Source organism: Schistocerca gregaria, chromosome 10 (genome assembly GCF_023897955.1).
Source record: "Schistocerca gregaria isolate iqSchGreg1 chromosome 10, iqSchGreg1.2, whole genome shotgun sequence".
Taxonomy (NCBI): Eukaryota; Metazoa; Arthropoda; class Insecta; order Orthoptera; family Acrididae; genus Schistocerca; species Schistocerca gregaria.
Window position 1 is genome coordinate 222441568 of NC_064929.1, and position 24932 is coordinate 222466499.

Genomic DNA, 24932 nt, shown 5'->3' on the forward strand with positions numbered 1-24932 from the left:
CTCGTGTCAGGGACTGTCGAACGCTGAATTTGTCACGCGGTCTTATTTACTCTCGGCTGCTGGATGGTCTAACCGAGGGAGAAATCCAAACTTACCTCTGTGATCGAGCATCACTGTAGTCCGTCAGGTAACGAAAAAGGTCGATACAGTCCGGGTCCCTACACGCCCTCATTTTCTCGCGTTTGAACGAACAGGCTACAAAGTCGTCACGGTCCGACTGTACATTCCGATGCGTTGTTACCAGTGTCAACATTTCGACCACACTCACACGTTCTGTCAAAACGTGGCCAAATGCGTTACTTGCGGCAGGAGTGCTCACGAGGGTGACATGCCACCTCTGTCCCCCCACTGTACCAATGGCGACCGCGACCGAGTAGCCCCTCCCGAGAACGTCCCGTGTATTTCGACGAGTGGGCCGTCCGGGGAATCCGCGTGAAGGAAAAAGTAGCTCGCCAGTTGCCGGCTAGTCGAAAGCCCCGCATTTTACCATCTGCAACTTGCCGTACCATTCTCGCTACACCAAGGATGTGGCCACACAGACTTGTAACCTCAAATGCAACACAGCAGTTGAAATATCGCCCAGTATCACAGCAGCATCCCTGTCTCCTCCTACAGCTGCGCAACGAGCCACCGAATCTTCGGCCCCTGCAGCAAAATCGACTGCTCCACGACTGGCTGGCTGGCAGGGACAAAAGGAACTCTCCTGCGAAGGCTGTTTAGGCCCCTCCGACCGACAAACATTTGAGTTTAATCTGCCAACCGCAAAGCCGATAAGGAATGGGACACAGACGGACGGTCCTCTGCTCCCCTCCGACGGCGTCGCCGCGTCATGCGCTCAGCCAGTTGTTCTGCTCTCGGACCCACGGGCTGACCCAGAGAGAGAGCCGATGCCTCTGTAGGCCCCAGGGAGCGGCATCCTGCGCCCCACAGCGGTGGCTCAGCGAAGGCCGGCCGGCAGCCGGCAGCCGGCAGCTGCCGAGGCGACGGCCCTTCGTTTGCTCCCCCGTTATGGCTCTCCTCCGATGGAACATTCGTGGCGTTAGATCCGACAGGAAGGATCTACAGCTGCTCCTGGAATCGCAGTATCTGCTCATTTTCTGCCTCTGCGAAACAAAGTTGCACCCTCACGACCGATCTGACCTCTCGCATTTCCGTCCGGTCCGCTTTGACCTTCCCCCTGAGCACCGTATTCCATCTCGTGCGGATGTAATGCAGCTCGTCCGGGGTGACGTTCGTAGCCAAACCGTCTCACTGAACATCTAGCTCCAAGCTGTTGAAGTAGCATTATCCTTCCTCGCTTCACCTTTTCTCTTTGTAGTCTCTACATCCCTCTGTCATTTGGTGTCATCAGGACAGATTTCCTCCAGCTTATATGTCAACTCCCTTTGGGGCTCTTCCAGAATGTGTCAGAGAGATGCCCTCTTGGCTGACCTTCTCAGTCAACCCGACCTCATTTGTCTGAACACTGGAGCACCCGTGTTTCTTTCAGATTCAACACACACCTATTCCCATTTGGACCTCTCATTCTGCACTGCCCAGCTAGCCTGTTGTGTCGAGTGGTCCATTCTCTCTGACACGTACTCGAGTGACTATTTTCTGTGTGCTATCTGTTTGCCGTCTCCTACCCATCTACGTATACAACCAATTGGCAGTTCTAAGGCCGACTGGAGGCTTGACTCTTCCCTGGCAGCCTTTGACGAACATTTCTCCAGCTGTGGTGCCAGACAGAATATCTTACAAACGTTGTCCTTACCGTCGCAGAACGTTCCAGTCCTCGCACTCGCTCCTTACCACAACATATCCCGGTCCCTCGGTGGGCAGCGGCGTGCCGCGACTAGAATCGCACGCGGAGATGTGCTCTCCACCTTTTTAATCGCCATCCTACGATGGCAAACTGTATCTGTTACAAACAGTTACGTGCACAGTGTTGGTGTGTTCTTTGGGATAGCAAAAAAAAAAGCTGGATTTCGTTTGCTACTACTTTTAACAGTTTAAATCCCACTTCTGTCATGTGGACCAACCTCTCATGGCTCTCTGGGACCGAGATCCATTCCCAAATTTCCATCCTGACAGTAGCAGACACTGTTATCGTGGACCCTGTCGCTATCCCCAACAGCTCAGGCTGCTATTCTGCCGAGATTGTGAGCTCCACTCCGTATCGCCCCACCTTTCGTCCTCAAGCGAGTGGAGGAAGGGCGAGCGATACACTTATTCTCTCACAATCGTGAATGCTACAGTGAAGCCTTTACTACGAGGGAGGTAGATCGCGCTCTCACTTCATCCCTATCTTCCGCCCCGGGGCCACACGATGTTCACGTTGTCCAGTGCACGAGCACTTTCTCCTTCACGTGTAGAACTGCAGACGGGACATCCCTGGGATGCCGGCGTGAAGCCACTGTCTTATCCGCACTTAACTCCGGTAAGGACAAATACCGCCCCACTCCTCTCACCAGCTTTGTTTGCGAGGCGATGGAATGTACGGCTCACGGCCAGTTGGTACTGCGACTCGAATCTCGCAGTCCACTAACCACTAACCACTGCACACTGTGGGTTTCGAGTGCGCCAGGGATCTTCACTTTGTCAACCCGTATCGTGACTAGTTGTCTGCGGAAGTGCCAGACTGCGCCAGTCTTTTTGTTTCAGAGAAAACCTACAACACCTGCTGGAGGACCGGTACTCTCCATACTCTATACACGTGGAGCTTTCGAGGCCACCTGCCCCGCTCCCTTCGTGAAATTTAAGAAAAACTGAGTTTTCAAAGTATGTGCAGGTTTGGCCTTGCCAGTCACCTCTAAATGGTTCAAATGGCTCTGAGCACAATGGGACTTAACATCTGTGGTCATCAGTCCCCTAGAACTTAGAACTACTTAAACCTAACTAACCTAAGGACATCACACACATCCGTGCCTGAGGCAGGATTCGAACCTGCGACCGTAGCAGTCGCGCGGCTCCGGACTGAGCGCCTAGAACCGCGAGACCACCGCGGCCAGCAGACACCTCTACCTAGCGAACAGGGTGCCTCTAGGCTCCCTGCTGAGCACCGTTCTCTTTGCTATATCCTTTGGCCTCTCCCGCCGGGCATCTCCGGATCTCTATCCGTCGACGACTTTGTGATCTATTGCAGTTCTCCCAGGACTCGTCTCCTCGAGTGGCGTATTCGACGATGTCTCGATTGTCTTTACTCCTGGAGACTTTGCACTGAGAAAAGCATTTTTGCTTCCACCATCTTTGCATCTTGGGCCTGTTCCGCTGGAGTAACGAAATTCGTGGGGTTCGTGGTCGACAGGAAACTTTCTCGGTCCTCCCACGTGACTTACCCGGCTGCCCGCTGTACCCGGTCCCTCGATGTCCCACGTGTCGTCGGCAGTACATTCTGGGTAGGAGACTGGGCCATCTTTCTCCATTTGTACCAGCTCCTCGTCTGTTCGAAACTAGACTACGGGTGTTTCATTTATTCATCTGTGCATACATCCGTGTCACGCCACCTCGGTACAACCCACCGACGTGGAACTCGTCTGGCCACTGTCGCCTTTAACACTGACCCAGTCGAGAGCTCGTACGCAGAAGCTTCCGATGTACCACTGTCTTAGGGGCACGGTTTTCTCCTCGGCGGATACACGTACCTTTTGTCTGCCGTACCAGTCACCCATCTTATGCCTCCATTTTTGGTGACTCACTCGACTGCCAGCATGAGGCGTGTCCTTCTCTCTTAGCCGCCGGTGTTTGCTTTCAGCTACTGTTGCAGCAGCTTAACTCGACACTACCTGCCACGTTCGCAGTGGGCGTGAATCGTTCACCACCTCGGCTCTGTGCAGCAGCCCTCCGTTCATCTAGGACGTCATTTGCTTCCTAAGGAATCTACTCCCGATTCGATCTACTGCTGTACGTTTCTCGACTTTCGCACACAACTTAGCGGTAGCACTTTCGTGTTTACCGACGGCTCTAAGGCCGAACGCGGTGTCGAGTGCGCGTCCGTCATCGGGACCGACAGTTTTCGGCGTTGGCTCCCAGCAGAGCCCTTCGGCCACGCAGTACTTCCGGCGACAAGGGCCTCTGAGTCGTGTCACCTGTTCCGAGCCTCCCGGTGCCCCCCTGAACTTGTGTGCACTGTGCGCAGTCTGTCGGCTCTGAGAAAGCTGCCACTTGCTCGCTCTCGAGAGAGATGCCGTGACGCTTACGTGGGTCCCCGGCCCGGCCACGTCAGTCTGACGGGAAACTAGGCGGCCGGCAGTGCGGTCCTCCCACCGCGGCCTGCTAGCTCTTCTATTTCTTTCAGACCATCTCCGTATCGACATCTGCTTGCACGTGGTGTCACTTTGGCACCACCGCCGCTTTTCTCTTCGCGGGAACCAGCTCCGGGAACTTAAAGCTCTGCCAGTGGCTCGGCCGACCTCCTCTCTGCCGGCTCGCCGCGAGGACGCCGTTTCAGCTGGGTCGCATACGGGGAAGTGTCGTTTTAGCCGTCGTCGTGTGTTAGGTGGTGACCCCACCACTGTGTGCTCGAGGGTTTGCCATTTCCTGACCGAATACCCTTTTTTTAACCACTTACATTCTAGTGTATGTTTGCCACCTGAGTTATTGGCCGTTTTAGTGAACAACACGTGGGCTATTGACCGTGTTACCTTTTACCCGTTGTAGCGATATGGCAAAGGACATTTAACCATTAGTTTGGGTCTTCCACTGTCTCTACAGCATATTTTGTGGACCTTTCTCCGAGAGCAAGTCCTCGTTCTTAGCTCTCTTTTATTCCGTCGATAGGACCGAATGTTTAGTCGCTTTTAACTTCTTTTTCGCGTTAGTATTCTAAGGTTATGATATGGACGCTTATGACCTCAGTTGTTTTTGTGTCCTAAAACAAAACAAACTAAACCAAATTCTCTTATTTTCTTTGCCAATATACCGATCAGTGATTGCACCTCTGTCGATGTGGCTGGAAAGTGACTGTCTGAAGTAGAGCATTTCGAGCGATACGGTCCGCACAGACTTTCTCATTCGAGTACTTTAATAGCACTTTGATGTCGAATCGCCTACAGTTTGTGGCCAGATCGAGAATCATTTAGTACAGTCTGCGGACAGTTAAACACACCGTGAATTCATTGTCCCAGGAAGGGGAAACTTTATTGACACATTCCTGGGGTCAGATACATCACATGATCACACTGACAGAACCACAGGCACATAGACACGGGCAACAGAGCATGCACAATGTCGGCACTAGTACAGTGTATATCCACCTTCCGCAGCAATGCAGGCTGCTATTCTCCCATGAGACGATCGTAGAGATGCTGGATGTAGTCCTGTGGAACGGCTTGCCATGCCATTTCCACCTGGCGCCTCAGTTGGACCAGCGTTCGTGCTGGACGTGCAGTCCGCGTGAGACGACGCTTCATCCAGTCCCAAACATGCTCAATGGGGGACAGATCCGGAGATCTTGCTGGCCAGGGTAGTTGACTTACACCTTCTACAGCACTTTGGGTGCTACAGACCTATATCATTGACGTCGGTTTGCAGTAGGGTATTCAAACATTATGAATCACCTCGAAGGGAACGATCTACTGACACGTAATCAGCATGGCTTCAGAAAACATCGCTCTTGTGCAACGCAGCTAGCTCTTTATTCGCACGAAGTAATGGCCGCTATCGACAGGGGATCTCAAGTTGATTCCGTATTTCTAGATTTCCGGAAAGCTTTTGACACCGTTCCTCACAAGAGACTTCTAATCAAGCTGCGGAGCTATGGGGTATCGTCTCAGTTGTGCGACTGGATTCGTGATTTCCTGTCAGGAAGGTCGCAGTTCGTAGTAATAGACGGCAAATCATCGAGTAAAACTGAAGTGATATCAGGTGTTCCCCAGGGAAGCGTCCTGGGACCTCTGCTGTTCCTGATCTATACGAATGACCTGGGTGACAATCTGAGCAGTTCTCTTAAACTGTTCGCAGATGATGCTGTAATTTACCGTCTAGTAAGGTCATCCGAAGACCAGTATCAGCTGCAAAGCGATTTAGAAAAGATTGCTGTATGGTGTGTCAGGTGGCAGTTGACGCTAAATAACGAAAAGTGTGAGATGATCCACATGAGTTCCAAAAGAAATCCGTTGGAATTCGATTACTCGATAAATAGTACAATTCTCAAGGCTGTCAATTCAACTAAGTACCTGGGTGTTAAAATTACGAACAACTTCAGTTGGAAGGACCACATAGACAATATTGTCGGGAAGGCGAGCCAAAGGTTGCGTTTCATTGGCAGGACATTTAGAAGATGCAACAAGTCCACTAAAGAGACAGCTTACACTACACTCGTTCGTCCTCTGTTAGAATATTGCTGCGCGGTGTGGGATCCTTACCAGGTGGGATTGACGGAGGACATCGAGAGGGTGCAAAGAAGGGCAGCTCGTTTTGTATTATCGCGTTATAGGGGAGAGAGTGTGGCAGATATGATACACGAGTTGGGATGGAAGTCATTACAGCATAGACGTTTTTCGTCGCGGCGAGACCTTTTTACGAAATTTCAGTCACCAACTTTCTCTTCCGAATGCGAAAATATTTTGTTGAGCCCAACCTACATAGGTAGGAATGATCATCAAAATAAAATAAGAGAAATCAGAGCTCGAACAGAAAGGTTTAGGTGTTCGTTTTTCCCGCTCGCTGTTCGGGAGTGGAATAGTAGAGAGATAGTATGATTGTGATTCGATGAACCCTCTGCCAAGCACTTAAATGTGAATTGCAGAGTAGTCATGTAGATGTAGAGGTAGACGGGATACATGCGGACGTGCATTGTCCTGTTGGAACAGCAAGTTCCCTTGCCGGTCTAGGAATGGTAGAACGATGGGTTCAATGACGGTTTGGATGTACCGTGCACTATTCAGTGTCCCCTCGACGATCACCAGAGGTGTACGGCCAGTGTAGGAGATCGCTCCCCACACCATGATGCCGGGTGTTGGCCCTGTGTGCCTCGGTCGTATGCAGTCCTGATTGTGGCGCTCACCTGCACGGCGCCAAACACGCATACGACCATCATTGGCACCAAGGCAGAAGCGACTCTCATCGCTGAAGACGACACGTCTCCATTCGTCCCTCCATTGACGCCTGTCGCGACACCACTGGAGGTGGGCTGCACGATGTTGGGGCGTGAGCGGAAGACGGCCTAACGGTGTGCGGGACCGTAGCCCAGCTTCATGGAGACGGTTGCGAATGGTCCTCGCCGATACCCCAGGAGCAACAGTGTCCCTAATTTGCTGGGAAGTGGCGGTGCGGTCCCCTACGGCACTGCGTAGGATCCTACGGTCTTGGCGTGCATCCGTGCGTCGCTGCGGTCCGGTCCCAGGTCGACGGGCACGTGCACCTTCCGCCGACCACTGGCGACAACATCGATGTACTGTGGAGACCTCACGCCCCACGTGTTGAGCAACTCGACGGTACGTCCACCCGGCCTCCCGCATGCCCACTATACGCCCTCGCTCAAAGTCCGTCAGCTGCACATACGGTTCACGTCGACGCTGTCGTGGCATGCTACGAGTGTTAAAGACTGCGATGGAGCTCCGTATGCCACGGCAAACTGGGTGACACTGACGGCGGCGGTGCACAAATGCTGCGCAGCTAGCGCCATTCAACGGCCAACACCGCGGTTCCTGGTGTGTCCGCTGTGCCGTGCGTGTGATCATTGCTTGTACAGCCCTCTCGCAGTGTCCGGAGCAAGTATGGTGGGTCTGACACACCGGTGTCAATGTGTTCTTTTTTCCATTTCAAGGAGTGTATGATTGTTCGAGTGCAGTAACCTAACACTGAAGTAATTAAACACAATGATTAACTTGTGGTAAATAAATTGATGACACAGTTACTGAATAAAGTTCACAAGAGTCCTTAACTCATAAGTTCTCAAAGTTCTTAGAGTATGACAGTCACACCAACACGAAAACTATGTGCACTGTAAATATTATTTGGAAACAACGTAGTTCACAGTCTGGTCCTATTGTCATAGTAATTGAAACTAATTATGAGTTCACCACCAACCACTGAAAAACAGTCACTGTTCAATCATTGAGAAACAGTTACAGTATAAACTCTCAGACACAGAATTTAGATAAAATTTGGTACATTTTGTGCTAACTTTTCTGTATACATAGTGCAGTAATTCTGGGCACAGATCTTGCTAATATTATAACCTTCCACAGACTGACTAAAATGGCTTCCAAAACCTGCCATTTATAATATTATAATAATTAGAACTAAATGTGCCAGTTGTTGTTAGCCAGAGTTTTTCAAGTTACAATTAAAAATTTCCCTTCCTGAGTGAGTGAATAGTGGAATAAGATTTGTTTGATGTCAACTTTTAGAAAAAATGGTAATTTCTATTAAATTTACTGACTAGTTGGGCAAAATTGGGATTCTACTCCAGTAACAACATTTTAACTAAGAATGCTAATTACTCTGAAACAAAACGAGCAAAAAAATTATTACCATGTTTGCAACATTAGCTGTATAATTGCTTGATTTATTTAAATATGCTTTTGATCTACTTTATCAGAGAATTAGCAGTCACACATACATTTATAATACAAAAAGTGATAATTAAGTTTTAGACTGGTGACTGTAACTAGCAAAGTTCTTACGTAAACTAGTCACACTAACAGATTCTGATTAACCAAATGAGTGTAATAGATAATAAAGTTAAGTTGGCTAAGCCTTGAGATAATACTCAAGTTTTTTGGTATTGTGCACATCCAAAAGTAACACTATTGAAGGTCCTTGCAAAAAAAAAGTTTTGGAGGAAGAAAAACATTACAGGGGAAAAGATTCTATCTGTTGTTATGCAAAGAGAAACAATGGGTGTCCATTTCTTACCTGACCAGAGGTGATATTCCGTTACTGCTGACGCTCAATTTAAAAGGAGGCAAAACTATCTAGAGGGCACACACGTGTTTTATTCTTCCTCTGAGAGGGAAGAGAGATGGCTTAGAATGGAGGGACAGACTGCTCAGAGGGACACGGATTGGGGGGAGGGGACCAGGAGAAAATGTCACCGTGCCAGTAGGCGCTGCACTGGAGATGATAGGTGGCTTGATTTTCCACTCCAGGTCTCGGGAATGGTGCAAAGGGGAGAGAGGAAGACATACGGCATTTTATAGCGAAAAATGTAACAAGTGCTCGCACTGATGTGTCGAACAAACTGGAAGGAGCTTTAGAATACGTTACGACGAGCAGACGTAGGACGCCGAGCTGAAAACCCCACGCACGGCACCCGTTTCGGAAACTCAGGCTGCGGCAGTGCAGGCACACAGAACAGTCGAAAGATTCTGCACGGAGTCGGAGAATGTGAATTACTCGATGCCCTCGGGGAGATAGAGGGAAATCTTTGAACGGTGCACGGTGAGCCCAGAATGAATCCTTTTTATTCTGCCATTCAGTCGAGCCCTACTGTAATGGAAAATTGTATTTAAAGCTGAGAAATGTGTGGCAGTGAATCTCTGAGCGACTGCGGACTTTGCAGTCAAATAAACGAGTACATAGCGAGTTGTCGAGGAGAGGGTGCCGCTACTTAAGTCAGTTGAGACTACTTTTTGTTTATTTAACCTTTTACTGTAATGTATAGATCACTCCACTTTCTTTATAAAAGGTAGCCAGTTTGAATATACTATGTGGTCATCTCCAGAGAAAAACCGTTAGATCGAGCCAGTCATTAAAATGCTGTGTAGAGTAAAATATACACGACATGTCATATAGTCGTTGGCACATTAAAAATTCTTCCCGTGTAATTTCAAAAAAGGAAGGGGCCAAATGGTTAAAGTAGGTGTTAGATCACTTGTTAGGAAAAGACTTGTTACGTTTAATGATAAAACATTTATAAACAGTGCACTGATATCAACAGCGAGAGAGCAGAGTCATAAAACAATGTACGGGTGACACGAACATAAATGGTACAGCTATTAATACAGCAGATTTCACGACAAGGTCCTTAAATCGTATAAAATAAAACCGGAAAGAATGAATGCCATATAATATGACAGAAGTGCCAAGTTGTTATGACGGTTAGCATGTAACATTAATATGCTGAGTATGTACAGCCTTCAGTATGGTAAGTTGAGATTTAGTGAAATGACAAGTTACTGTAGTAATGTTGGCTACATTTTATTTGTGGTATTTATTGTACTGATGTGTTTTGATTATTTTCCTTTTCCTGGTTACCAAGTAGTCTGCTTGAAGCCAACTGCAGCATTCTAGTCATTATTATAAAAAGTTTTTATATGTTACTGAGGTCACCCTCTGCATCGCAATATTATTCATTGTCCTATATGCTATTTAAAACATATACTTTACGGTATGACTATTGTAATATTAGATTCAGGTTTACGCATTTTGTTAAACCACTGTAAATATAGTGAGGAAAGTTGAATGTAAATAATTTAGGAATAAAGGAGACAAGTCATCAAATGATAGAGGCATCTCTCTCTCTCTCTCTCTCTCTCTCTCTCTCTCTCTCTCTCTCTCTCTCTCTCTCTCTCTCTCTCTCACACACACACACACACACACACACACACACACACACACACACACACACACACAACCTCTGTGAACATTTACATTCGATTTTGCCCCACTGTAGGAAATTTGCTAATCGGCGCCCCCTATCCGAAGCCAGTTGTCAGTCAATTTCGACGTGCAAGAGAGACTGCGTCCTACGTAACTACGTGCCGTTGAGGAAGTTTGGAGGAACGGCATTTCTAACAGACTGCAGAACGATACGACTGCCTCGAGTGTTCGCCTCACTTGAGGGCTATAAGTACAAAACGAGGGACGCCGTATCTCACGGAGAGTTGTTTCGTTCCATATGAGAGCAAAAGACGTGAAGGAGTGACCAGCAGTGGTACAAAGTATCTCCCAGCCTGCAGTGGGCAGATGAAGGTAGTGTCATAAGTCAACTGAGCTTCCCTACATATCAACATTCAGTCAAAACCTTGGCTCAATTTAGATTTGTTATAAATGAACTGGAGGCAGTATGCTTCTAAGTTCTATATCCTCAGGGCTCCTAACAGAGCCTTTATATTGCCAGCAAAATGACCTCGGGCATGGCCGGGACAGTGTACATTGCTTTACATCTACAGTCACATTCTGCAGACCACTGTGAAGTGCACGACAGAGGGTATTTCCCACCGTACTAGTTACTAGGGCTTCCTACTGTTCCGTTCAGTACATGACACGGGAAGAACAACTGCCTAAACATAACCGTTTTTGGCATAATAGTCTAATCTCCTCACCACGAGATGTAGATCGTTGTAGTATATCGACAGAGTCATTATTTAAATCTAATTATCGAAGCTCCGTCATTAGATCATTTTCTTTTGTCTTCGAGCTTCTGTCAGTTGAGTTTATTCGGAACCTGTGTGGCCATTAGTGCCGCCCTTCTCTGTACACATTTGATATCCCATCCGGTACGAGTCCCACACTATATTCTGGGACAGGTCGCAGTAATGTTTTGTAAGCGATCTCCTTTCCCGATATTCTACTGACGAACTGTGGTCTACCACCTGCTTTACCTGTAACTGAGTGTACGTGATAATTCCATTTAATATCCTCGGAAACTGTTACGTGCGGCTACGCGTACGAGTCGACAGATCCCGGTTGTGACTCGGTCGTGTTGTAGTCGTATAATAATACATTTTGTTCTTTACAAAAATTTAAAGCGAGTTGCCAATCTTTCCACCATTTTGACATCTAATCGACGTGTGACTGATTGTTTTTGTGCCTTTTTTCAGACAAGTAGCCATTTCGTTACAGCCGAGTGCAGCACCTGCAAGAATTGTGAGGTTACTATCGATATTGTCCGTGAGGTCACTAATGAACGAAATGATGCGTGAGGGGCCCGATACACTAGTGTGAGGCACACCTGTTGACAACCCTCCGTGTCATCATGCTGTAAAATTCTCGATCTGGCCATAAATTCCACTCAGTATGCCATACGGTTGTACTCTCGGTAATAAATGTGGACGAGGCACCGAATTGAGTGCTTTTCGGAAGCTCAGAAATACTGTCGGGAGATCATTTTGTTCGAGGTACTCTGTTACACTTGAATAGAGGATTGATCTGTATTACAGAGTGACTACCTTGGGACACGGGAAATTGCACCCATTTACTAACTTGCTACTGGGGCCAGACACCTTTAATTTGCGCAAGTCTGGAGTCGGAACAGTAACACTAGTGTCTTTCCGTCCATTTGTGCGAGTGGAGTGCACTTCTCTGCACAAATGAATCCATTTCAGTCACAAATGTGGCAGATGCCACAACTTTAAAACACAATGTCAAGGTGACAAGCTTTTAGCTGACAGTGAAAGGAGTCACATTTTAGGTCAGCAGAGGTTGTTCGACATTAGATTCACTGGGAAAAGCCCGAGATTTGTATTCTGATCTTACTTCTACTGCTAATTGTCCACGTTTGACTTCTGTTTGTGAATACATTCCACAAAATTTGGAAATTTGTGGTATGTTCCTATGCGATCAAACTGCTGAAGTCATCGGTCCCTAGTCTTATACACTGCTTAACCTCACTTTAACTTACACTAAGGACAACACAAACGGCCGTGCCGGAGGGAGGACTCGAATCTCCGACAGGGGGAGCCGCGTGAACTGTAGCGAGGTGCCTCAGACCGGGGAAATTCCAGAAAATGCTTTCACAAAGGATATTCGGATACTTAAATCAATATTAAATGTCAGTAATAAAATGTTGAGGATTTTATCACAAATATTTTTGTATGGTTTTTTTCTGGTTTTGGTACTGGCAATTTAATCTCGTAGACTGTGCAACTATTTTTGATACACTGTGGACGAATATGCCTTTTCATCCTTAAATTGCAATTGCCCTCTCGTAAGTTTTCATCTTTCATGCTACGAAACATATGTGACACAGAAAATAAAAGGCGTGTATGGTCAGGAAGCCTCCTAGCTGCAGCTTTGAATGCGAGGCAGAGAACAAACACTGAAGTTGGCGGTGCTTACCGTAACAGCCGTAGCACGTGCCATTAGAGCAGATGTGCGGGCCCTCGAGTTCCTTGCAGTCATCACTCTTCTCGCACGGTACTGCAAAAACAAAATGCCTTTGTGTGAGCAGACTTTATTCCTTTTGAACAGTTTGTGAGACTTCTTTTATGAGATCCTAACATTTTTGTCATTAAAATATTTTATTTTCGTAGTTTTCAGTAACAATACAAGCACCAATTTCGAAAGTAACTGTTGCATTCTTCTGTCCCTTTCTTTCAGTGTTCATTTATTTCTGTACTCTGTTATTTCAGATTAATTTTACAAAAGTTAATATTATGCTATTTCAGTAAACAAGCAGAATGATAAATTTCCAGAATAACGAGTACTGCAAAAGAAACCTCTTTTGTAACATGCAGTGAGCAGTCGGGTAACGAAGTAAAATGCACACACCTTTTTGGCAACCAGTGACCCTTAGTTTGCATTTACAAAACTCTCACTGTAAGGATTCTGTGTTGTGGGGGGAGGCGCCATAGGCTTCCGTATTTATTCCGCAGACTCCCTTTACAGTTGTTGCCCGTGCTTCTCTCACGCTTCCCTCTATTTCTTCGTGCCTCGGGATGTAACTTTCAACTGACCCCTTCTTTTAGTCAAGTTGCACTATAAATTTCTTTTCTCGATAATTCCATTACGGTACCATATCATCAGTTATTTGATCTATTGTCTAATCTCCGGCAGTCTTTTGTAGCACCACATTTCCAAAACTTCGGTTCTATTCTCGTCTGAACCGTTTGTTGTCCACGATTCACTTCCGTATCCTCACATTCCAATTAAATACCTTTAGTAAAGACTTCCTAATACTCAAATGTATGTTATATTTAAAAGTATCTCCTTTTTTCTGAAATGGTTTTTTTGCTGTAGCCAGACTCTTTTTTTTTTTATGTCCTCTCTACTTGCTAGCCAAATAACGAAACTCCTCCACTACTATTGGTGTCTCTTTTCTTACTCTAATTCCCGGCAGCATCAGCTCACTACTCGACTACCCTCGTTTTACCTGTCTTGCTGTAATTTGTATAAGTACTTCTTGAGTCGCCATCTGCTACGCTTGACGGATCGCCCCCGTCCTTCCTGTTCCGTCTTTGACAACATTATGACACCACTGTCAAATCTCAAATTTTGTATTTTGTTATATTTAACTTTATAATTCCCTTAAATTCTTTATATGTTTGCTGATGTACAGTTTGAATCACACAGGTGTAGGCTACGACCCCATCTCGCTCCCTTCTCGACCACCGCTGCCCTTTCGTGTCCTTCGACTCTTATAACTGCAGTCTTATTTCTGTCGAAGCCAATTGCCTCACTGCAGTGGTAACACCGGTGCCCGTCAGATCACCGAAGTTAAGCGCTGTCGGGCCGGGCTAGCACTCGGACGGGTGACCGGCCGGTCTGCCGAGCGGGACGCAATCTGAGGAGCTACTCGACGGAGAAGTAGTGGCTCCGGTCTCGTAAACTGACGTACGTCCAGGAGAGTGGTATCCTGACCGCGTGCCCCTCCGTGTATCTGAATCCAGCGACGCCCGTGGGCCGAGGATTACACGGTGGCCGGACGGTACCGTCGGGCTTCCGTTCGGGCGGTGTTTAGTTTAGTTTTATTTCTGTCAAAATTCTGTTGCTCCCAGTATTTTATTTTATTCCCACTGCAGAGTATCTGTGTGAAATAAATTGCATGATGTTGTCACCTACTGCATGCAACTAGAATGACTGGCTTTTTTTTTTGCAAGACAGCTTTCAGTGTTACTCGTTTCAGAGTTCGTCAACCTCTCAGCTGCTACAGACGCGCTACACATCCGGGCGAACGCTGTGCCCAGTAGTCCACATTTGGGCTCCTCCCCGGGCTGGGGTTACTCGAGTAGCCAGTCCACTTCCTGCCAAATATTTCCGGAGTTTTTTTTGCAGTGTTCCTTTCTGTCCATCTGAGATTTTTTTGAGAGAAAAATTTGTCGTGGTCTTCTCACGTAAGCTACTCTGAAATCGAGTTAAACACAGTCGCACTGACAGTATCGTCGTACACGGTCGATACAGATACGAGGAAAGCCACTCTGATCTGTTGTACGTTACAGAATAATCTTTCGGGAGAATACGAGTAATGTGAGTAGGATATTATTACTGTAAAAAACTACCATTAGAAATGTGTGTTATGTTAATCTTAGGGATTCCTGCCAACTACGGTTTACGAATGTAAACATTTTGCCAGTCCGCTTATTTATTTTTAAGAAATGTTTATCTTTACACATAACAACTCACATTTATTTATGGGAAACCATCTTTAACGCGTGTTTGACAGATAGAAACAAAGATAATTTCAAATTATCGTATAGATTAAAGCAGTACACAGCTATGAAAATTTATAACAAAAGTGGAAAATATTCATCACGTGGAAAGTAAATTAGGGCCTTTTCTGTTCCTTGTTTAGCTTGATGACTTAATTGAACTCCAAAATTTTGCAAAGTCTTAATCTGCTACTAAGCTGGGTCTCTGTGATCAGCAAACTGCTGCCCACAGTAAGGAAATTGGTTACGATGGTAATTCTGTCAACTCGCCTTACTGCAAATAAGCTTTTTGTAAATAAATCGAATACAGTGAGAATGCAATTATTCCTTCTTTATAAGATAAATATAAATCTTAATCCATTTACACCTCCATTCGCATTGAGCTATACAAATAAATAAAATTTTTTGGGTATTGTTATCAATGAAAACCTATCGTGGAAAGAGCATCGGATCATATCTGTAGTATAAATAAGTATTTTCTGAAAAGGATCTGAGCATTCCTGGATCACGGTGCATCTTCAGTGTGGTGTTGAGATGTGTGCTGGGGCACCAGCAGTATAGAGGCTACAAAAGAAGGCACTAAAGTTGTAGCTAATGTGAACGAGAGTGAGCCGTGTAGAGAAATTTTCAGGAAACAAAAACAAAGTACTTACCATCTGCTCTACATGTATCCTGCAGGCAATCATCTTTATGAAACTAACTCCAGAAATATATTAAAAACAAAGATTCCAAGACTTACCAAGCGGGAAAGCACCGGCAGACAGGCACATGAACAAAACACACAGTGTTTTGTGTTTTGTTCATGTGCCTGTCTGCCGGTGCTTTCCCGCTTGGTAAGTCTTGGAATCTTTGTTTTTAATATATTTTTCCCATGTGGAAGTTTCTTTCTATTTTATTAACTCCAGAAATATTGTAACAAACAGTGACGTACATAACTACAATATACAGCAAAGGGAACACTTTCACAGAATTATTAGTAATAAAAAGACTCCAAAGTGCAGTCCACATACAATAGGAACAATTTTTTTGCAATAGACTTTCATTTGATCTTAAGATAGCTAACTTAAATACCTCAAAGAAAAAACTGAAACAAAAATTAATAAAGGTGTGCTGTTATTCAATAGAAGGCTTCAAATTGTAATGTTCCCTTGTAAAACTGTTGGTGTATATAACCATAAGTTGCTTTTTGTAACAAAAAACTGTTAATATCTGATCTTCAATTTTTATATCAATGTATGTATATACTATTTCTTGTAAGAGAAGCACAATTAGTACAATCTAGCAACTGGAAAATTCTTAAGCAATTTACTTCACATTTTTACGCAATACTCTAATAAATGTTTGGACAGAGGAAAAATTGTTAGCAAACATCTCAAAACGTTCAGAACTGACTTATTTCAAATTTTTACACAGTATTTTTAATAGACATTTGGACAGATATAGGCTGTATACTTCTTAATATGTATAAAAATCAAGGAACATTGTTAGCAAAAATCTGGAAACGATCATGACTGGTTCACTTCAAATTTTTACACAATGCTCTAATAAGCACTGAGATGGACATTGCATACTTTTTTTTTTTTTTTTTTTTTTTTTGGACTATATATCCAGGTAAGCCACTGTTATCAAAAGTCTCGAAAAGGTTTCGACCGATTTACTTAACATTTTTATGTGATAGCCTAATAAAAGTCAGGATGGATATAGGCTGCATATTTTTGAAATACATATAACACATAAAGGGGAGACATTGTTGACAAATGTCTCAAAAAGTCTTGACTAATTTACTTCAGATGTTTACATGACACTGTAAGTTGTTGTTTAATGTTGTTACCAAAAATCTCGGAAAGGTTCTTGATTAATTTATTTCAAATTTTTGCAGATCACTCATTTGGACAGACACTTCCACACGATTTACTCCAAATTTTTTCATGATACTCTAATAAAAATTCAGATGACCATAGGCTACTTTTTTTATTTTTATTTATTTTTTTTATTTTATAAATGACAATGTACAGGCCTTCTGTTACAGCAGAATCTGCGAAACTAATGCTATGCTGTACTGTGAAAATTTGCCAGTTTTTTCCCTTTCTTACAATCAGTTTTAACTACCATGTGACAGTTCAGAATCAGTCAATGCAGTTACTTAGTACCTGGCTCAGGTGAATTAATTTGAAGAATTTGGGAGCATGTTATACATGAGGAACGAGCTCGACAACAGTGCAGATGCGAGAAACTCTGCAGACAGTGACAGAAGCTTTTGAACTCAGTCCTCACCGTTCGGTAGACCGATGACCTCACATTTTAGGTATCAGTAGAAGTAGTTTAGATTTAAATGTAAAAGTGATAACATGTCACTCTTACCAACTGCAAGTTCCTCAACAAATTAACAGAGGGACAAGAAAGCAAGTTGTGCTTTCTGCACCACCACGATTGTTTGTTACAGGAAAACTCGGACATTCTGAATGATTTGCTAATGATCCGATGAAGCACATTTTCATATTTCTCACTGGGAAAACAAACAGAACATGTGATCTGGTCACCAGTGAACCCTAAGCAGCTGCACGAAAACCCTTTGCACTCTCCTAAAGCGACAGTTTGGTGTGGAGTCAGCATTTTCAGAATTGTAAGCCCGTATTTCTTTGAAAATGACAACGAACAAACAGTGACCGTCAATTCCAAACATCGGAAGGCCGTGTGAACAAAAGTTACGACCACTCGGCGCTGATCCTAAAAATCTATATTTTCAGCAGGACGGAGCGACAGTCCACGCCTCGCTTTCGAATATAACATACCAGTAGTTGAAAAATACCGATTGGCTGAGCACCATCCCATATAGTGAGCTGTTATGTGCAGTTGTGCTCGTATGTCAGTATTTTTGTCGCAGCGGGTGATCGTAAGCGAGTCAGCTGTTGCACCTTCAACAATGTGAGCTCCTCTCATGTGTCTGGTTGTAAAGAGAAGCAACATTTAATGGAGTTAAGCTCAGTCATCGAAATTGAAGACTTAGAGACCGGTTTCATTAATCGCTATTAAAATCGATACCTGTTTTCTGAACCACAAACGGTACTCCGTATTTCGCAACAGAGAGGCTGTGTCGAGTGGTGAATTGTTCCCAGAGGCTTCGTCGATAAACTCTCAGCAGAGGCACAGTACAATTGTACCCTTGTCCGAACAGCGGCTCACGATGACAACTTTTCTCGCAACTGGCAGCGGGGCCGGAGAACCTCCGGTGTCTCCCACCTTGGCGCAACTATTGGCGCAACAGTTGGTGCCAAAATGGCACATAAATCGTTTATCGGTTCATATAAAGTGACTTCCGTTCCAATGTGAGGTTTCATTTGTGAGTCCAACGAATGAGGCTCAAGGTCAGAGAGACAGTGGAGGAGAATGTGGATATACAGAGTGGCAGAGCGTGTGGACATTATTTGGGGGGGGGGAGAGGAAATGGACAGAGAGAGATGGGTGGAGATGATGACAGACAGAGGAGGAGGAGGAGGAGGGGGAGGGGGAGAGAGAGAGAGAGAGAGAGAGAGAGAGAGAGAGAGAGAGAGAGAGAGAGAGGTGGGAGGAGGCGGTGGGCAGAGACGGGACAGGAGGAGGTGGACAGAGAGAAATGGATGGATGTGATGGTTGGAGAGATTTGAGAGGGGGAGATTAAAAGAGAGAGGAGGGAGGAGGAGAAAGAGGGAGAAAGGTGAGGGGATGTGATGGGTAGTAAGAGGAGAGAGGAGGAGGTGATGGACAGAGGAAGGAATGAGTAGGAGGAGATGGACTGAGTGATGTTGGGGGGGTGGGGGGGGGGGGTGAGTTGATGGACAGGACAGGAAGGGGAAGGAAATGGATAGAGAGAGGTGGCAGGAGAGGGTGACGGACAGTGAGAGGTGGGAGGAGGTGATGGACAGAGACAGGAGGGAGGATGAGATGGACAGAGTGTGGGAGGAGAAGGATATTAGGATGTACATCTAGCTCTTGTGCATATTTAGCAACTGTGAATCACTGCTCGGTTTGTTAATATTTCTTGTACTGATGAGGCTATTGTACATTAAATCAACAACTAATGAATATGCATAATCAGGTGATAGAACTCTGTTTCTGATTCCGAGGTCCTCTTATTCCTACGTCAAAGCTAACACTTTGTGCAATGTTGACTCTGTCCTCCAGCTAAATAACAGTCACCTCTTCGTGGCCAGTTGTTCCTGTGCAAACTGCTCTTCAGTCTTGAAGGACGGTGGCTTTTTAGAGAGCTCTGGTTATGCGGGAAGGCCTCACGTCGTTCGGGTTTTCCCGAACGTATCGATTTGTTCGCAGATGTGTCGGAGGTATAGCTTACCGAAAGGCTGTCGAGATGGCACACTTTCTGTTATGCAGCAGCCGTGAGACGACCCTGTGTAACTCTTCAGTTTGTTCTCAATCCGTATTCTGTACTTATCAGACTGTTCATTCTGATCGACAGATCCTGTAATTCTTCACTTTCACCGAGAATACCAATGTCGTCAGTGAATCTTATCGTTAATATAGTTTTGTTCTCTATTTTAAGCCCGACCTTGAACCTTTCTCTTATTTCTGCCATTGCTTCTTCAGTGTAAAGACTGAACAGTGGGAGCAAAAGACTGCATCCCTTTTTAATCTGAGCACTCTGTACGCATTTTCAGGTTGACAAATCCTAAGAGTGCATCTCGATTTCTCTTCAACATTGCTTCTGTTATGAAGCGCTATGTTACAACTGCCTCTCTGGTGCCTTTGTCTTTACTAAAGTGACTAACTGATCCTCAGTTTTATTTTCCATTCTTCTGTGTATTATTCTTGTCAGCAACTTCTACGCGTGAGCTGTTAAGCTGATTGTGTGATAGTTCTTGCACTTACCAGTGCTTACTCTCTTTGTAATTGTGTGGATGAGATTTTTCCAAAAGTCTGACGGAACATAGTGAGATTCTACATATCGACTTGAATAATAAATTGGTTGCCACATTCCCCATTGACTTTAGAAATACCAATGGAATCCCATCTATCTCTTCTGCCTTATTTGATCTTAAATTTTCAAAAGCTCTTTTAAATTATGGCTAGATTTCCTACCTTTCCATTTTGACTGCAATTTCTTCTTCTTGTGACATCATCGAACAGTTCCTCTCCCTCACAGATGTCTTCACTATTCTCTTTCCACCTATCCACTCTCCCCTCTCTGTTTAACAATAGAATTCTCATTGCACTCTTAGTGTTCTTACCCTTGCTTTTAATTTCAGTGATTGTTGTTTTGACTTTTCTGTATGCTGAGTCAGTCCTTTTGATGATCATTTCTATTTCTTCACTTTTGCGTGCACCTGTTTCACCTTGGCATCTCTCCACTGCCTGTTTATTTCATTCCTAAATGATTTATATTTCTGTAATCTGTCCATTCCTGAACATTTTTGTACTTCCTTCTTTCGTCAATCAATTGAAATATGTCTGCTGTTAACCAAGGTTTCTTCCCGCTACTTATGTTTACTTTCCAACTTCTGTGGTCGCCATTTCTCAGTCTGTACACTCCCCTTCCACCGACTCTGTTGTTTCTTATCGCAGTAACCACGACATAAACAAACTTCAAACACGTGACACTCGTCCTCACAACTTCAATATCTCACTTCCTTCCACACTGAATCTTCCGTACGATCCACTTAAATTTCAGTTTACTGTATATTGTTACTAAATTGTGATCTATGTCTATATCTCATCGTGGATATGCCTTAAAATCCAGTATCTGATTTCAGAATCTGTAACAAGAAGTACTGAATGTATACCTGCAAGAGGGTATGACAGAGATTCTGCAAAACGTGAGAGATCAGATGGTTGAAGATAGTAATCCACATTTTGTGGAGGTCTGCTTACAAAGCTTAGAGTACCAGGAATCTGGGAGTATAGTACAGTAACTGTAGGAATTGATGATACGAGATTAGGCTACACTATGCAATGAGGCATTTCAAAAGTCATTCTTCCTGCACTATACGTGAACGGAATAGGAGAAAAACCCTAACAGTGGGTAGTATCCTCTGCTGTGCACTTCACTGTAGTTTGCACAGTACAGGTGTAGGTACAGATAGTGTCTCAGGCTTTGACAGTGAGGCTAAGTAATGGCAGGGCAGGTAATTTCGAAATTAATCTGAGAACAGATCTTGTTTCGATAAGGTAAAATCGTGATAACACTCGAAAGATATCTATACGGCATAGATTTGAGAGTATTAAGATGTTAGGTACAGATAATGTGGATTGGTGCAAAATAATTCTCACGAGTTCCCAGTGGGACTGGGGAAGACGCAATAGGAAAACACTTTATTCTGATAAAACAATCTAATGACGAAATGACAATGCCCAATCCACACTGCCGTTACCAAGTGGATGACAACACATTTGATTAGAGACATATTATGAAAAATAAGATGGCATTCCCCATATTACGAGATAAGGCAGCTCACAAAATTACTGTAGAGTTTTTAACTGCCCGATAACTGACGGTTCTACTGAAGAAAAGCAAAATGTTTTATAAAAGCAGTAAATGAATACAGTAAAAAGAGCACAATGAAAATTTGAAAAACTAATGCAGTTTTGTACTTCTCTGGAACATGACCGACAGAGCTTATCAAAATATTCTCGTGTTCTCGTAGGCATCTACTCGAAATACTTAGTGAAACCTCCACTAAGTGCCTCGTGAGGAAAATTGTTTCAGAGTCTATAATACAGACTCATAATAAATGAGGCAGACTGGCTGTTCTGTGATTTGGAGAGTAGAGAATGGATGCTTGTCACACTTTTTAATTTCAGATTCTCCCTAAGGGGTATGGGGACAAAGAGCTTGCTGCAATATTCCTGTCTATGTGTTCTTATTCTGTTCCCACCATGACTCTTCTATCAAGAGTTGCAGAAAATGAGTTCTGACATGCAAATGAAGCATTTCTGGCTGTATCTATGCACTCTATTCCCTGTGTCTGGCTCCTGTGATTATCTGTGTTGGCAGAGTCGAGTACAGTCCAGTTTTGAATTGTGTCAGTCTGTCATTAACATTCGGTTTACTTACAATTGTTTCAGAATGTTTTGTAAAGTGAGGCTAGTATTGTTATAAGCTCTGACGGAAAAATGGAGCTCATAAAAATTATAATAACAGTACTGCAGGTATTATTTTTTCTCAGAACATTCTGTGCCGACAATGGATTTTTCGAAACCGGAGGAGTAATGTTGCGAGAAGCCCTCGCCGACAGCACAGTCTGCAGGACTGCTTTATCTCTGTCTGTGCCTCGTGCAATAAGCTCACCTGAAAGGGCAGCAGAGGACAGAATATAACTGTGAACATTACGTGGCATGGAGATATTTTGAGACGGTAAAATTCTTTCAGAGCAATACTGTCGAGTGGCACGCTGTTAACTTGCCTAATTGATTCTTTTCTACTTTTAGAATAAGAGATAGTTTTGAGTGGCAAATGAATGTAATTTCATGGGCCAGTTATCACAAACTGATATGAAATGATAATTGGAACCGGACAGGATAACTTAAAAATTCAAGAGTAGTAGTATCTGCAACTCTCCTCGTTCGAGTTCAGTTATCCCGTACTCCAAAGATCCCGTTCATTCATCCTTCGTGTACTGTACAGGTCTTTAAAGAGGAGATTCTTCAGGGCTTGAGACACAGGAAGCCTGAATTACTCATCTGTAATGACTTCCATTCTTAATAAAAACTTTTTTTCTCTAATCTTTATCTACAAGATTGCATTTACTTACACAATTTATATGTGGCATATACATAAATATTTCAAAATGTTAGCTAAACTGAATTTCATTTACATTTATCATTCAGGCTATTATTTGTGTAGTGTGAGTAGTTTTCGTGAGAGCTCGATAATTGAAAGTTAGACTCGACTGAAAATAATAGTAGAGTGCATCGTGAGAAATTTCTGTTGATCAAATCTGCATATTTAGAATAATTAAGATACACCATTAGGAAGACTGACAATCTGACTTTTTAGTAACACATTCTAATTTTTTTAACTAACTTATAACATAATTAATGATGACGTTCCAGACTATCACAATTTTTCATTGTAGATTTTCCTTGTGGCCTTGTTAGACTCTGAACTTCGGCATTATTCTTTTGTTGCCATAATTTTTATGAATAAGATGACATTCTTCACTAAAATAGTAAGTCACTAATTAAGATTTTATGTAATTTATTATGTAGTTTGTTACAATGTAAGCTATTTTCCAAAATGGTAACCTTACTTGTAAATGCAGTATTTCCAATACAGATGCATAAGATGGTTCTATAAACTTTTCTAATTTTCTTAAACCATAACATAACCTAAAATTTAATTCATGTTGTTTGTTATTGTGGTCTTCAGTCCAAATTCTGGTTTGGTGTGGCTCTCCATGCTACTCTGTCCTGTGCGCGCCTCTTCACCTCCGAATACCTACTGCAACCTTCTTCTTTCTGGATCTGCTTATAGTATTCATGTCTTTGTCTCCCTCTATAATTTTTATCTCCCACACTTTCCTCTAGTACTAAACCGGTAATCCTTTGATGTCTCAGGATGTGTCCAAAATACCGATCCCTTCTTCTAGTCTGGTTGTGTCACAAATTTCTTGTATCCTCAATTCTATTCAGTACCTCCTCATTAGTTACATTATCTATCAATTTAGCCTTCATCATTCTTCTGTTGCACCACCTTTTGAAATCTTCTACTCTCTTCTTGACTAATCCGTTTATTGTCCATGTTTCACTTCCATACATGACTACAGTCCATACAAATATTTTCAAAAAAGTCTTCCTGACACTTAAATCAATACTCGATGTTAAAAAATTCCTACTTCAGAAACACTTTTCTTGCCATTGACAGTCTACATTTTATATCCTCTCTACTTTGGCCATCATCAGTTATTTTGCTGCTGAAATAACAAAACTCATCTACTAGCTTAATTGTCTCATTTCCTAATTTAATTCCCTCAGCATCACCCAATTTGATTCACGTACATTCCATTATCCCTGTTTTTATTTTGTTGATCTTCATCTTATATCTTCCTTTCAAGACCAGGTACTTTCCGTTCAGCTGTCCTTTCAATTTCTTTGCTGTCTCTGACAGAATGACAATGCCATTAGCAAACTTCAGTTTTTATTTCTCTCCTGGGACTTTAATTTCTACTCCAGATTTTTCTTTTGTTTCCATTACTGGATACTCAATACACAGATTGAATAACATCAGGGATAGGCTACAACCCTGTCTCACTCCCTTGTCAACCACTGCTTCGTTTTTGTGCCCCTCCTCTCTTATGACTGCCATCTGGTTTCTGTACAAATTGTAAATAGCCTTTCACTCCCTGTATTTTACCCCTGCCACCTTCAGAATTTGAAAGAAAGTATTTCAGTCAACATTGTCAAAAGAAATGTAGGTTTGCCTTTCCTTAACCTATCGTCTAAGATATGTCGTAGTGTCAGTATTGCTTCGCATGTTCCTACATTTCTCAGTATCCAAACTGAACTTCTCCGACATTAGCTTCTACCAGCTTTTCCATTTTTTTGTAAAGGATTTTTGTTAGTATTTTGCAACCATGATGTATTAAACTAATAGTTCGGTAATTTCCAAACCTGTCAGCACCTACTTTCTTTGGAATTTTAGTTGTT

At 43.7% G+C, this 24932-nt stretch overlaps 1 protein-coding gene across 2 annotated transcripts in view; it reads right to left on the reverse strand.

Annotated features, from left to right (window-relative positions):
* LOC126293562 (translation initiation factor IF-2-like) overlaps positions 1–24932 on the reverse strand; it is an 89371-nt gene that overhangs the window by 41920 nt on the left and 22519 nt on the right. For both annotated transcript variants that reach the window (XM_049986841.1, XM_049986840.1), the window contains exon 2: positions 12988–13068. In XM_049986841.1, the coding sequence (XP_049842798.1) occupies positions 12988–13068 (81 nt within the window). The remainder of the gene's footprint in view (positions 1–12987; positions 13069–24932) is intronic.